Source organism: Coenobita brevimanus, chromosome 61 (genome assembly GCF_032717465.1).
Source record: "Coenobita brevimanus isolate Jiangsu-jjx chromosome 61, ASM3271746v2, whole genome shotgun sequence".
Taxonomy (NCBI): domain Eukaryota; kingdom Metazoa; phylum Arthropoda; class Malacostraca; order Decapoda; family Coenobitidae; genus Coenobita; species Coenobita brevimanus.
Genome location: NC_137014.1, coordinates 17,738,429 through 17,751,377, shown reverse-complemented (window position 1 = coordinate 17,751,377; position 12,949 = coordinate 17,738,429). Strand labels below are relative to the sequence as shown.

At 39.0% G+C, this 12,949-nt stretch overlaps 1 protein-coding gene across 1 annotated transcript; it reads left to right on the top strand.

Annotated features, from left to right (window-relative positions):
• The first annotated feature begins 4,457 nt into the window (after positions 1-4,457).
• On the top strand, positions 4,458-11,515 carry LOC145403554 (uncharacterized). Its single transcript, XM_080275234.1, has 3 exons — positions 4,458-4,793; positions 7,911-8,210; positions 11,432-11,515. Exons 1-3 carry the CDS (start codon positions 4,458-4,460, stop codon positions 11,513-11,515), a joined length of 720 nt encoding a protein of 239 aa, XP_080131360.1.
• Positions 11,516-12,949: the final 1,434 nt, after the last annotated feature.

Below are 12,949 nucleotides of genomic sequence, written 5' to 3'. Positions count from 1 at the left end.
GGATTGGATGATGATTGATGGATGGATGGAATCATGTCTCCTCTTTTCCTTCTCTCCTGTAGTGTAGGTAGATTCAGTTTATATAGTCTTACTTCGAAGCTTAGATCCCTTAAGCTTGGGATCTAAGCTTCGAAGAAGCTTAGATTGCAGCGGCCCTTTGAACTTTTCAATCTTATCTATGTGTTTTTTGAGATGAGGACTGCATATTACCGACACATACTCCAGGGTTCGTCTGATGAATGATATAATTATCTTTCTTAGCATGTCTTCATTTATGTATGTGAATGCTGTTTTCATATTTGCAAGCAGTGTATACATGTTCCGTACCTTCTCACTGATGTGGTCAGCCGGAGATAGTCTGTTATTGATAGTCACACCTAGGTCCTTCTCTCTTTCTGATGTGTGTAGGGTTTTACATCCTAGCTTACAATCCCAATCAGGTCTTTTTCCACTATTACCAAACTTGATTACATGACACTTGTCCACACTGAATTTCATTTGCCATGCATTGCTCCATTCATGAAATTTATTTAATTCTTCTTGTACCTCTTTATAAGAGTCTGCATTAGTAATTCTCCTTTGTGTTTTTGCATCATCAGCAAACATATTTAGATAGCTTTCATTTCCAATTTTGCTATCTATCTCATTTATATACACTAAAAACACAATTGGTGCAGCACTGAGCCCTGTGGAACTCCGCTAGTCACTTCCCTCCATGATGAGTAATTTCCCCTTAGTATTGTTCTCATTTCTCATTTTTGAGAAAATAATGCATCCAACAACACAGTTTGCCTCGGATTCCTCCATGATGGTACAGTATCCATAAAAATCTTTGGTGCGGTACTCCATCAAATGGTTTCTTGAAATCTAAATAACTACTGTCCACCCATCCTTAACTTTTCTGTAATGTATCTGTACACTATCATAGTAGCTCAACAGATTAGTAACACATAATTTTCCCTTTCTGAAACCAAACTGTCTTTCTGTTATCATATTGTGTTCTTCTAGAATCTAGATGATATACTCAATCTTATCAGCTTTTCTAATACCTTGCTTACAACACTGGTTAGTGATACTGGTCGGTAGTTGAGTGGATTTTGTCTATTCCCTTTCTTGAATAATGGAACAATGTTTGCTTTCTTCCAAATATCAGGTAGTTTACCTTGTCCCATGCATTCCTTGAATATTAAGGATAATGGTTTACTTAATTCCTTTGCACATTCATGTAGCACCCAACAAGAAATTTCATCAGGACCATTTGCTTTTCCTTGTCTAATTCACTTAACTCCTCCTGTATTTCTTTTTCTAATATTTGTATATCTTTGAGAGAGGTGAAGTCAGTGAATGTACAGCGAGGTTGGATGGTGAGGAATTGGAAAATGTGAGTACGTTTAAGTACTTGGGTAGTGTGATGAGTAAGGATGGAGGTTTGGAGAGTGAAGTGCTTGAAAGGGTACAGCAGGGAAGAAAGGTTGCTGGTTCTTTGAAAGCAGTGATAAGAAACAGGGAAGTGAGCATGGAAGTGAAAAAGTTACTACATGACAGTATTGTGATACCAACTCTAACGTACGGAAGTGAAGCTTGGACGTTGTTTGAAGGACACAAGTCAAGAGTGAGAGCAGTGGAAATGAGTTATTTAAGAGGAGCCTGTGGAGTCACATGGAGAGACAGGCTGACGAATGAGAATATAAAGGAGCGTTGTGGTGTTGATGTGGATGTGATAGGAAGCGTTATGAGGAACACACTGAGGTGGTTTGGCCATGTGGAGAGGATGGAGGGTGAAAGACTGACGAAGAGAGTGTATGTGAGTGAGGTGGAGGGGGGAAGAGGGAGGGGGAGGCCGAGGATGAGATGGAGGGATGGGGTGGAGAGGTATATTAGAGAGGGGGGTGTGAGTTGGGAGCAGGGCAGTGAAATGGCGGGGGACAGGGCGACTTGGAGGCGATTTTTTTGTGGCCACCCCAAACGGGATTGAGGCGTCTGGCAATAGATAGAAAGATAGTATATCTGATAATATGTGTGGGCATGTACGTTCCATATCATCCTTTTCAAAATAATTTTCTTCTGTAAAAACTGATTGGATATTCTTATTTAGTGCTTCACAAATATCTTTCTCTTGTGTAGCCTATAGATGATCCCATCATCCGTAATGGATTGTATTTTATCTTTTACTTTGGTTTTGCTTCGGATGTAGCTGTAAAATAGCTTCAGTTGATCACTACTTTTATTTATGATGTCTTCTTCAAACTGTCTTAGGGCTTCTCTCCTTATTCTTGTATAATCGTTTGTTGCCTGTTTATAACTGTTATATATCCTCTCACTATTGTGTCTTGTGTATCTGTTCCACAACAAGTTTCTTTTTTCTTTTGATTTTTTACATTCTGTATTAAACCATTTCTTTATCTTCTTTTTGCTTCTTTGTGCTGTGGGATGTAGTTTTGGACTCGTTTTTCATAAAGTTCACGGAATTTTTTATATATAACATTTAAATCTAGTCCTCTAAGCTCTTTTTCCCAATCTTTTCCTAGGAAGTACTTCTTTAGGTCATGGTAATTTCCCTTTTAATAATTTAGGCTCTTTTTGTAACTCTAATTACTGTTAACTATATCATATGCATTCCTGAAGTTGCAATTTAGTACGCATGGTCGCTTTTGCATAATGGAGGGTGATACATTAAATTGTCAATATCATTTTCTTGCCTAGTAAATATAAGATCTAGTACTAAAGGTATATTGAGTCCTCTTTTTCTGGTGCTTTCCCTTACATGTTGCGTTAGGAAAAATTGCACTAGAACTAGGACCTTTGGTCCCAACAGCTTTTCTGGCTTATTATATCTGGAGTATTCCAATTTATATTTGTATTAAAATCTTCAGTTAGTATAATAAATTTCCGATTTTTCCTCCATTCTATGTAGTAATGTTCTTAAACTCTGAAATGTACCATGCGCCAGATCCTCATATTCGCCTCTTTCCCATGTGTTTGATCTGGGTAGCATGTATAACTTTGCTACAATTACTTTCCCTTCAGTTGTATTAATCTCTACTGCAATCAGTTCTACTTGTAAGGGTATATGTAGATCTATTTCTTTGACTTTTATAATTTTCTTTGATAATATTATAATTCCTCCTCTTTTTTTTAAGTTCCTATCCTCCATATATTCTATTCCTCTAAGTTCAGGATGTCGTTTGATATCCTTGGTGTTAATTTTATTTCAGTTAGGCATATAATATGTGGTTCATTTTCTCTATTGTAATCATTCATCTCTAATAATTTAGATACCATTCCATCTACATTTGAGTACATCAATTTAATCATCTTGTTTACATACATGTCATTACTTGGGTCTACTACCTTCCTCCTTGTTGTTCCCTCCTGGTAATGTACCACTTTCGAACCTGCAATCCAATTACTTTGTAAAAAAAATGTTTTCTTCTCCTCCTCTGATCTTCCCTCGTTCTTTGTTTTTGCTTCCTCCCTCTTCTCTTTTAATAATTCCTGTTCTTCTTGAGTTAGGCATCTTTTTATCCATACATTTTTGAATTCCTCTTTTTACATGAGTTTCTTTGCATTTTTTAGTATCTCCTCCACAGTGTTTACACTCTGGAAGATTACTTTTAGGGGCCTTCATTTATTTCTCTCATATTTCCCTAGCCTTTTGTATTCCTCTATGTCTTTATTACATATTTCCTCTCATACATCCTTCAATATGCTCATTACATTTGCCATCGGCTTTTTGTCACTCAAGATCTTTTTTTTTCTTCCTCTTCTAAACCAGTGATAACCATAGATTTGTTAATATCTGCTGAATCTCTGACCAATTTGGGATTGTTTTGGATTATTCTTTTCACTTCCTTTTTAATGCTTTTTACTTCAACTCGTTTTTAAGTCTTACTTTAATTTCAGCACTTCAGCATACGTGGTTTCCACATCATTTTTGTAGCTTTGCATCGCTTCATTCTCCTGTGTTATCTTCTCCTCAATAGCACTGCTCTGATCTATCAGATTGCTTAAGTCTCGTACACACCAAGATACAAAGTCGCGCAACAGTGTCTCTGGACTGTCTCCCATGTCTCAGAAAAATCTAAATTTGTCTCGCAACAGTCGCTAGACACTGTCTTTGGGTCACGTACACACCAAGATACTTTATCCAGCAAAAGTCGCGCGACAATGTCACTAGGCTGTTGCGCGACTGTCTCAAGAAAATCTAAATCTGTCGCTGGACAGTCGCACGACAGTCCAGAGACAAGATTTCGGTTGTATCTTGTCTCCCACTAGATATGGGAGACAAGATACAAGTTGCTCGGTGCAGAGGGATTTGGCAACGGATGACGTTTGTAAACAGATATTTCAAAATTCACGTGGTGGATTGTTCAGTCACGGAGGCTCAGTTGCCGCCTAGCTTTTGATGAGAGAAGTGCTACACGCTACAATATTTATTTTCAGTTTCATTGATTAGAATGTGGTCAACAGAAAAAACACTTTCTCTGATTGAGATGCTACATGCAACTCTTTGTTTGTGGGATGTGACATGCACGGAATACAAAAACCGAGGAAAGAAAAAAGACGAACTACAGAGACTTGCTGATGAGTACAAGGTAACCTTTATTGAGATGGAGAAAAAAATTCACAACTTAAAGACACAATTCAGGAGAGAACACAAAAGACTAAGTGACTGTAAAAGAAGTGGCTGTTCCCCCAAGAAGTCTAGCTGGTTTGGCTATCAACCGTTACTCTTCCTACGTCAAGGAAATGAGCCAAGAGAAAGCCGGTGCACAGACGACCGTGCAGATGAGGTAAGCAAAATTTTAGCCTAAAAAATTAAGTGAATAGGCTACACGTACGTAGGTAGATACTACTATAGCGTATGGCCATTGACTCGTCATACGTAGCCTCTTCCAGAAACAATACCCTGCCAGTCGCAAGACAGCCAGCAGTTTGCATCAAAACACTGAGTCCATTTCATATTGTTTCAGTCATCCATTGCCACCATTAAAAGTGAAAAGATACGTATATTAGGGCTAGTGTACTGGAAAGGAGAGGTTGTTGTAGATGCCAAGTAGGCCTTCTTTTGAAACAAATGTTACCGATGTGTATGTGTGCGTGTTTTTTTTTTTTTCTGGAATAACATATATAAACGAATTCATTCATAGCTGTTATAACATGAGTGTGGTGTTTATAGCTGACGACAAATAGATAAGAAAATGAATATATTATAAAATGTTGACACGATACTAATAAGCAAGAGATACATTACCGGTACACCAGCATTATGTTTAATTTTGTTTGTTTCCCTGTCATTCCTTGTTTGAAAAAAAAAAAAAGTTTCGAGTCCCCCACATACCATTATTGTCATCATGGAGAAACATGTGTATATATTAGTGCTAATAAGCAGATTAAATACTAGGTACTTAGGACTTAGTGGGAAAGGATGACTGAAACAAAATAGAATGCATGTAATATTTTGGTGCACATTGCTGCATGAGTGTCACTGTCTGCGATTTATGATGTCACAGGTGGAAACTCATCGGCGGACAGAAGTAGAAGTTATGTACAGACTACATCATTATGGCAACCAGAGTCCCTTAAGAATAGTTATTTTGCCAAGATACTCTTGTCACGAGTCGGCTAGTGATATCGGCTTTTGTGGGAAACCGCGAACTCTAGTGGAATCCCAGTTTATCGTTCAGTTAACCACTCACTGGGTCGGGAGTGTTTTTCAGAAAATTTTCCAATGTGTCATAAATGATCGTCTTTCTGCAAGACATTAGTGCTTCCGCTGAGCAATTTATTTTGGATATGTTTCGCTCATTCTAGCCGTTAGTAATGCGGCCACAGCACTTGCCTCTTTCCCACAAGTTAGTCAGTCGAGGTTTGAGCGCCACGAAAGCAGGTTGGGCCAGAGCATAGTGCCGCCGTTCCTGATTTCCACATAGTGTGATAGGCAAGAGGCTCAGCGAGTGCAGTGTCCTTCCAGTAACGATGCCCAGTCATCTGCTTAGTCCACTCTTTGACCAGTATTTCTTTTCGTATTTTCCTAGGTTTAAGAGTTTAGCTTCTGAGTGAGCGAGAGAGTGCGATCTCTTTATTTTGAATTCATTTTGAAAGGTAACGTTAAATTTACTTCTTTGTAATCAATAAATTTAACAGTTCTTTTTTCTCGAGCTTAATGTAATGTAAACTCTTGTTTCATTTCTCCATACTAAGCTTATTTCCCTTATAGCTCCTAGCTTGCATAAACACTTTGCTATTCATAACTGGTACTTAGGCCAGTCTTGTTGTATTAAGATTAAAATCTGTTGTGCTATCTAGGAGCTAAAGCATCAGCAAGAATCTGTTATTATTAATAGCATTAGTTATTGATTGTCAGGGGTGAAGTCACTTTCTCCAGAGGCCAACAGTACTAATAAACAGTATTTGTGAGTAATTAGTCTCTGCTGTGTACTGTTGAGAAAGTTTATAAATTCTCGTCCTTAGAGAATCGGCGAAGCAAGTCAGCATAAAATAATCATTGCTTGATTTTAGCAAGACAATTCATTGTCCCTGCTCTCAGTATTATTGAACATTATCTTTTAATATTGCATTTATCTTAAAAACCCCATGACAACTCTTCCTTCTGGAGAAACGAAATATTCACAGAACGCTCTCCTGACATTTTCTGCTGTGTTCCCTGACATCTTTGACACATTCTGTAGATTAATTAAATCCATGTCATCATTTTCGACTTCACTTCTCCAAGATCCCGGGACTCCTGTGCCAACCTCACTATCATATGTTCCAGGAGGTGAATAATTGTTGTGTGCTGCATGATCCCTGTGACGGAAATTATGCAAATAAATACAAGCTTGGGAAAGTGTTTCAACATTGGGTGCAAGGCTATAGGTTTCCTAAAAACTCTGAAAACAGCTGCTAAAATACCAAACACATTTTCCACTACCGTCCGTGCCCTGCTTAACCTGTGGTTAAAAATTCTTTCTGGGGATGCTTGTGGATGATGTCCAGGTATGGGTTTCATTATATTATTTGACAGAGCAAATGCATCGTCCGCCACAAGCACATAGGGAACAGTGGTATTATGTCTCCCCAAAGGTTGAGGAGGGGGTAGCTTAAGCTGGTTTCTTTCCATCTTTTTATAGATGCATGTTGTTTTGTAAACCCCACCATCTGAAATCCGACCTTGGCACCCCACGTCTGCATATATTACATTATAATATGCATCTAATATTGCCAGTACAACTACACTGAATGTCCCCTTACAGTTGTAGTAGAGACTTCCACTGCATTCTGGTGCTTGTATCTGGATATGATCCATGGCACCCAAACAGTGTGGAAAATTCCACACAGTAGCGAATCCTTCTGCTATTCTGAGCCAGTCTTCTTGTGTTTGAGGAATCTGTAGAGGAATTATATTTCTGTATTCATGTTTTAATATGCATGGTGAGGTAGAGGAGACAGAGGAGTAAAAACGAAGGGAAAGTGCTAGTGTGTGTGTGTGTGTGTGTGTGTGTGTGTGTGTGTGTGTGTGTGTGTTTTACAGTTAATTTGTGTAACCAGTGATTTCATGATACCCCTAGAAACATTTTATGGATTTTGTGTAATTACTGTTTCACTAGCCTAGCCTAGCCTAAACTAACTTACTGACATCAACTACACGTAGTATGACCGAGTAAAAACATTGATGAAAATAGAGGTTTTGTGATATCTCAAGGAATTTTTGGGATTACGTGATTAGGTTAGGTTCGGTTAGTGAAACTAACTACTATAAATCCTTAAAGTTCTATTTACTTTTTGTGAAGGGTCCTGACGATGTGTCCTCGATTGTTGGTGAAGAGGAACATGAAAATGCGGAAGAGGTACCTAGACGTGACACATCAGCCCAAAATGAAGACAACATGCACAGTGATGTATAGAAGAGTGTGCACAGTAAAGCAGCAAAGGGGAGGGCTTATGATGATAAAAAGGTTGATGAAGCTTACAGCATTATGAAAACCTTTGCAGCACAGGCAACCAGACGAGATGAACATAGTGTCTTTGGTGAGCATGTGGCCAACAGACTACGCAACTGTGGCAGATCACACTATGACATAGCTGTTGCACGACATAAAATTGAGAACATTTTATTCGATTTGGAGATGGTGGCATATGAAAGAAATAATTATCAGCAACATCAGCATTACATGTGGCCACAGACAAGCAGCACAAATCCTCCCAGGGTGACAAATACTGATGACGCCTCATCCCAGACATCACGTAATCCCTCTCCTTTTTACCAACTTCTACCTTCTCCTTCCCCTTCTTCCCTCACTGAACCTCCAGCAACAAATACACAGCACTTCTTGTCAGATGATGATGCATTTAATAAATACTAGGCAGATTAGTACATAATTCCAAATGATCTAGTTGCATAAATATAATGAGCTAGATGATATTTTTGGCTTTTCATTTTCTGCATTTTTATTTGCTTGAAATAAGTATTCTTATTCTTGCCAATCTCTTTTTGTATGTACAGAAATAAAATTAACGAAGGCTGATACAAAATTTAAAAATTAAAGGAAATGTAAAGAAAATAGCATAAAGTATTGTACTTATGTCATACTAATTGGCTAGTAGGCCTACATGAAACAAATAAAGGATTTCATCAGTTCAGAAACTTTTCACATTTTCTCTTGGAATATTTTTCTTCATTTAAAATGTAGCAGTACACAATCTAATAAACTGACCTTCACAAATTCCTTCAGAGCATCAGTGAGAGCTTCACACACTTCCGGAATGATGGCAGAAATTGACTGTTTAAACACTTTGAAGGTATACATCAAGCTTGTAAATGAGTCCCCACTGGCAAGATATCTCAATGCTATTGCCAGGCGTATTGTAGCAGGGATAGAAGATCGAAAGTTTGTATCCTTCTATGTAATTTGGGGACCAATCATTCCCAACAATAGTACAAAATCTGAAGCTGTAAACCTCAAAAAGTTTTTAAATCCAGCTGCATCTTCTAGTTTCAGTTCTGCCAGTATTTTTTCTCTATACATTGTTCCTTCTTCAAAGAACTTCTTGGTCCACCATCGCTTAGGTCTTCTTGCTCTCCTCCGCTTTACAGACAAAACCACATAGGCAGCCGCCGCAGCTGCAGCCGCTTCCACGCCCACCGACATGACAGCTAATCACTCAACTACTGTTCCCGCCAATTCTTCGCTTCAGCTTGGTCTGGACGCGCGACAACGTCGCTGGACTGTCTCTCGATTGTCTAGCAACAGTCCAGCGACAAAGTAGCAGAAATGTCTAGCGACTGTCTTGCAACAGTCTCTAGACAATCCCGAGACAAAGTTGCCTTGTCTCCAAAGTGTCTCTGGACTGTCGCCCGTCTGTCTGTATCTGGATTGTCTCACGACAGTCGAGATACATAGTCGCTTGACTGTTTCTAGACTTTGTATCTCAGTGTGTACAAGGCTTTACTTGCCTAATTGTCTCTGTATCAAGTTTGAACTCTTCCATGATACTCTCATAGTTGACTACTGTACTTGCCATTTCACTAATTTTCCTTCTAAATGAACCCACTTCAACTGTCAGCTCATCTATTGTTGTGTCTTTCTTGTTGACTTCCTTTAATAATTTTTTCTATTTCCTCCTTCTGCATGTGCAACTGCTCCTTAATTTCATCCATTCTATTCTGAAAAGCCATCTCCAATATGTTTACCCATTCTAACAGCTTATTGTATGTCTCCATTTCAACCAGTTCCTTGCAGAAATCATCATCCTGCTTTCTACCTTTTCTAAGCTCCTTCCAAACTTGCTTTACTAAAGTAGGTTGGCATAATGTGGTACTAAGAGCACAGATTATACTTACATTCCCTGGTACAGACAAAACAATCAGCTGATGCTTGCTGGGTGCATTCCTGCACTACTTTGTTTATTTTGCTATTTGAACAACAGTCTTACTTAAAACTTCCTCTTTTATATTTGGACACCATTTAGTTTAAACTGGTACAGAGCCTGACTCATATAAAGGTACTAATTTAGGTATGGCCAGTTGGCTAAATGCGGAGCGATGTGACGTGCATCCTGCCTGCCCCATGCTTTTCATATGTGTGTGTGTGTGTGTGGTTAGCCGTGGTAGCAAGAGGACGTGTGTCACAAGGGCTCCATGTTCACCTGGAACCACCGAGATATCAAGGCCTCTAACTTCCCTCGTGACGTCATCAGTGAGCCTCACTCACTCGTAGAATTTGACTTCTTTCTTTCTTTCTCTCTCTCATACATATATGTCCTGCTACACAGCATTATCAAGCGGCTCTACCTTATGCTGACATACATAGGATGAAAGGGAACATTATGAATTGGGTTACTTCAATAACTTTATTGCTACTGCTGTGACAGGAGTAATTTGTACGTTCTTGCACTGAAAATGGCATGAACATTGCTATTACGTATCATAATGTTAATGCTAAACTAAAACCTTGTACAAGTCATACAGAATGGTGTCTTTTACGTCTGATTTGTGATTAGAATCTGCTTTTCTGATGTCTTAGCTTATGTTTATGTTTACTATTACAGAAAACTGCATCTAAATATTTAGAGCAACTCCTGTATTTGGATACTCCTCTAATTTAAAGAGTTGTATACTATTTCGTGTGGAAAACAGTAGATATATAATTACTGACGTTGAGTATTGCTCAAGTCTATTACTCAAGAGAATTAAAATAACAACACAAAGAAACTACAGAAATGTCTAAATTAATCAAGGTGAAATATTCTGAAGCGCTTATTGTCCTATCATTTCCGACCTATTAAAGAATACGCTCCTAAAGCTAAAATTTCCATGTAGTTGCTGCAACGTATAGTGTACCAGTTCCAAAGAAATGGGCTTGATTACAATAGACAGCAAATTATTTTCAGCGTCCTCCCTCAAGGTGTTTGAATTTGAATTTGAATTGAAAAGCTAGCACCAAGCCAAAACAATGACTATATGGCACTAAGGCATATGGGAGTTAAGTGGGCAATTAAATTAAATGTACTGTGTGCAAAAGTGAAAGGAATTTGACAATGTTCAAAATAGACAAAGCCTCCCAATAATGTTCCCTCACCTGCAATCGATCCTAATTTATCTACCTTTTACGGCTATATTTAGGAAAGTTCATAGTTTCTATCTGTATAGGACTAATATCCATAATCTTAACAACTAAAAGGAGCCATAGTACCGTATTTACCTTGCTATGTTAGCTGGGTGAAAAGTTCTCTTAAAATGGTCTGTAGCCATTTGCTTGCGAGATCACTATCTTTGGGAAAGCCAAATACATGCACTTTAGGCCCTTGATTATTATTTCCCTTGCATCTGGGCACAGCACAAGAACACGGCATATTGTGTACAGTCTCACTCCACAGACTTCCGCACTGTTATGGGAATTTCAGGTGTAAGATTTTCTTGACCCAGCAGCGGTATGACTCTGCCCGTACCTCACAGTACACTGGTGCTTGGATCCGCCAAACCCCAGTTGTAGTGACGTCACGGCCCCAATAAGGCCCATGTATGGGACCTTGATATCTCGGTGGTCCCGGTTTACCTACCTCTCCCGACATTTATTGGTGGTATTATCACAGCTGTATTCTGAAAGAAGGTACACATGTCCCCGCTTAAGATACTATGTGTTTATAGAGGCAGGAAGAGAACTGGTGTTTGGGTATACAAAAAGTGACATTAGTCTGGATTTATATCAAGACGGGAGGACAACAGATGGAGAACTTATAAGCAATGTGGTTAAAAAAAACTTGAACCTTGGTGTGTTTGTTTACTTGTTTCATCCTGGAAGTACCAATCATGGCCAAATCGATCGTAGGATTATGGAAGCTACAATGCCATCAGTTAAATAAAATTATGAAAGATGAATTAATCACCAGTACCTTGGCAGCAACGGAGGATGACCACGTCTTGCGAACCATCAGGGAGGTGTTGCATACTGTAGTAAAGGAGGTAGCTGAGGTCAAAAGGTTGGTAACATCCCCAAATAGTGTCATTAACAAGAATTTAGCTAGACTGAGACGGAGATAGAAAATCAAGCAGACACAATAGCTAAACAAGAGAAATTCTTGGAAACAATTGATCAGAGAGAGAGGAAGGCCAATGTAGTCGTTTGGGGTGTTCCGGACCAACGTGAATCGCTGGACAGACCAACTTCGGACGAGGACAACCTATCAAGAGTATGGGAGAAGGTGAGGATGAATGACATGCAAGGTATGTACTGAAGACTTGGCAGTGGTGACGAACCAGGGTAATGACGACGACGACCCATACTGTTCACACTAAATAACAAGAGTCAGCAACGACAAATCTTCAAATTCGCCAGTCGTCTCAAGACATCCGTAGAACTGTACAGTAAGATTTATAATAAGAAAGTTATTCATCCTAGTGTTCAAAGTGAGTGGCACAGATTGTGGAGTGTGGAGGTAGCTGAAAAGGAACGTCCGGAGAATGCTGGGCGCACCATCCGACTTGACACTAAGGAGCATAAGTTGTATAGAGATGGAGTTGTAACTGATTCTTGGAATGGCCAGTTTTTCTAAATGCACCACAGCAGGTGAAAAAAAGGGAGGATATTGTCGTGGAACATAAACGGAGTTTGTACCAAATCAGAAAAGCCAAGTGTGCAGCATCTGCTACTCAGGTATGACATTATTAGTCTAAATGAAATAAAAACCCCATTGCCAGTGTATTTCCCCAGCTATTTGTCATTTAAGAGCAATATGAAGGGATCAGAAGACTGGGGTGGAACAGTGGTATTAGAAAAAAAACATCTGTTCAATCAGGAAAACAATGTTGATGCCAGTATCGGGGACCAGATCTGGATGTAGTTTCGTTGCATACCAGATGTCATATATGGTCTCATCTATATCCCTCCTTGTGATTCTCAGTATTATTCCCATTACTCATTTGCTGTGATCCAAGAGAAATTGAAGT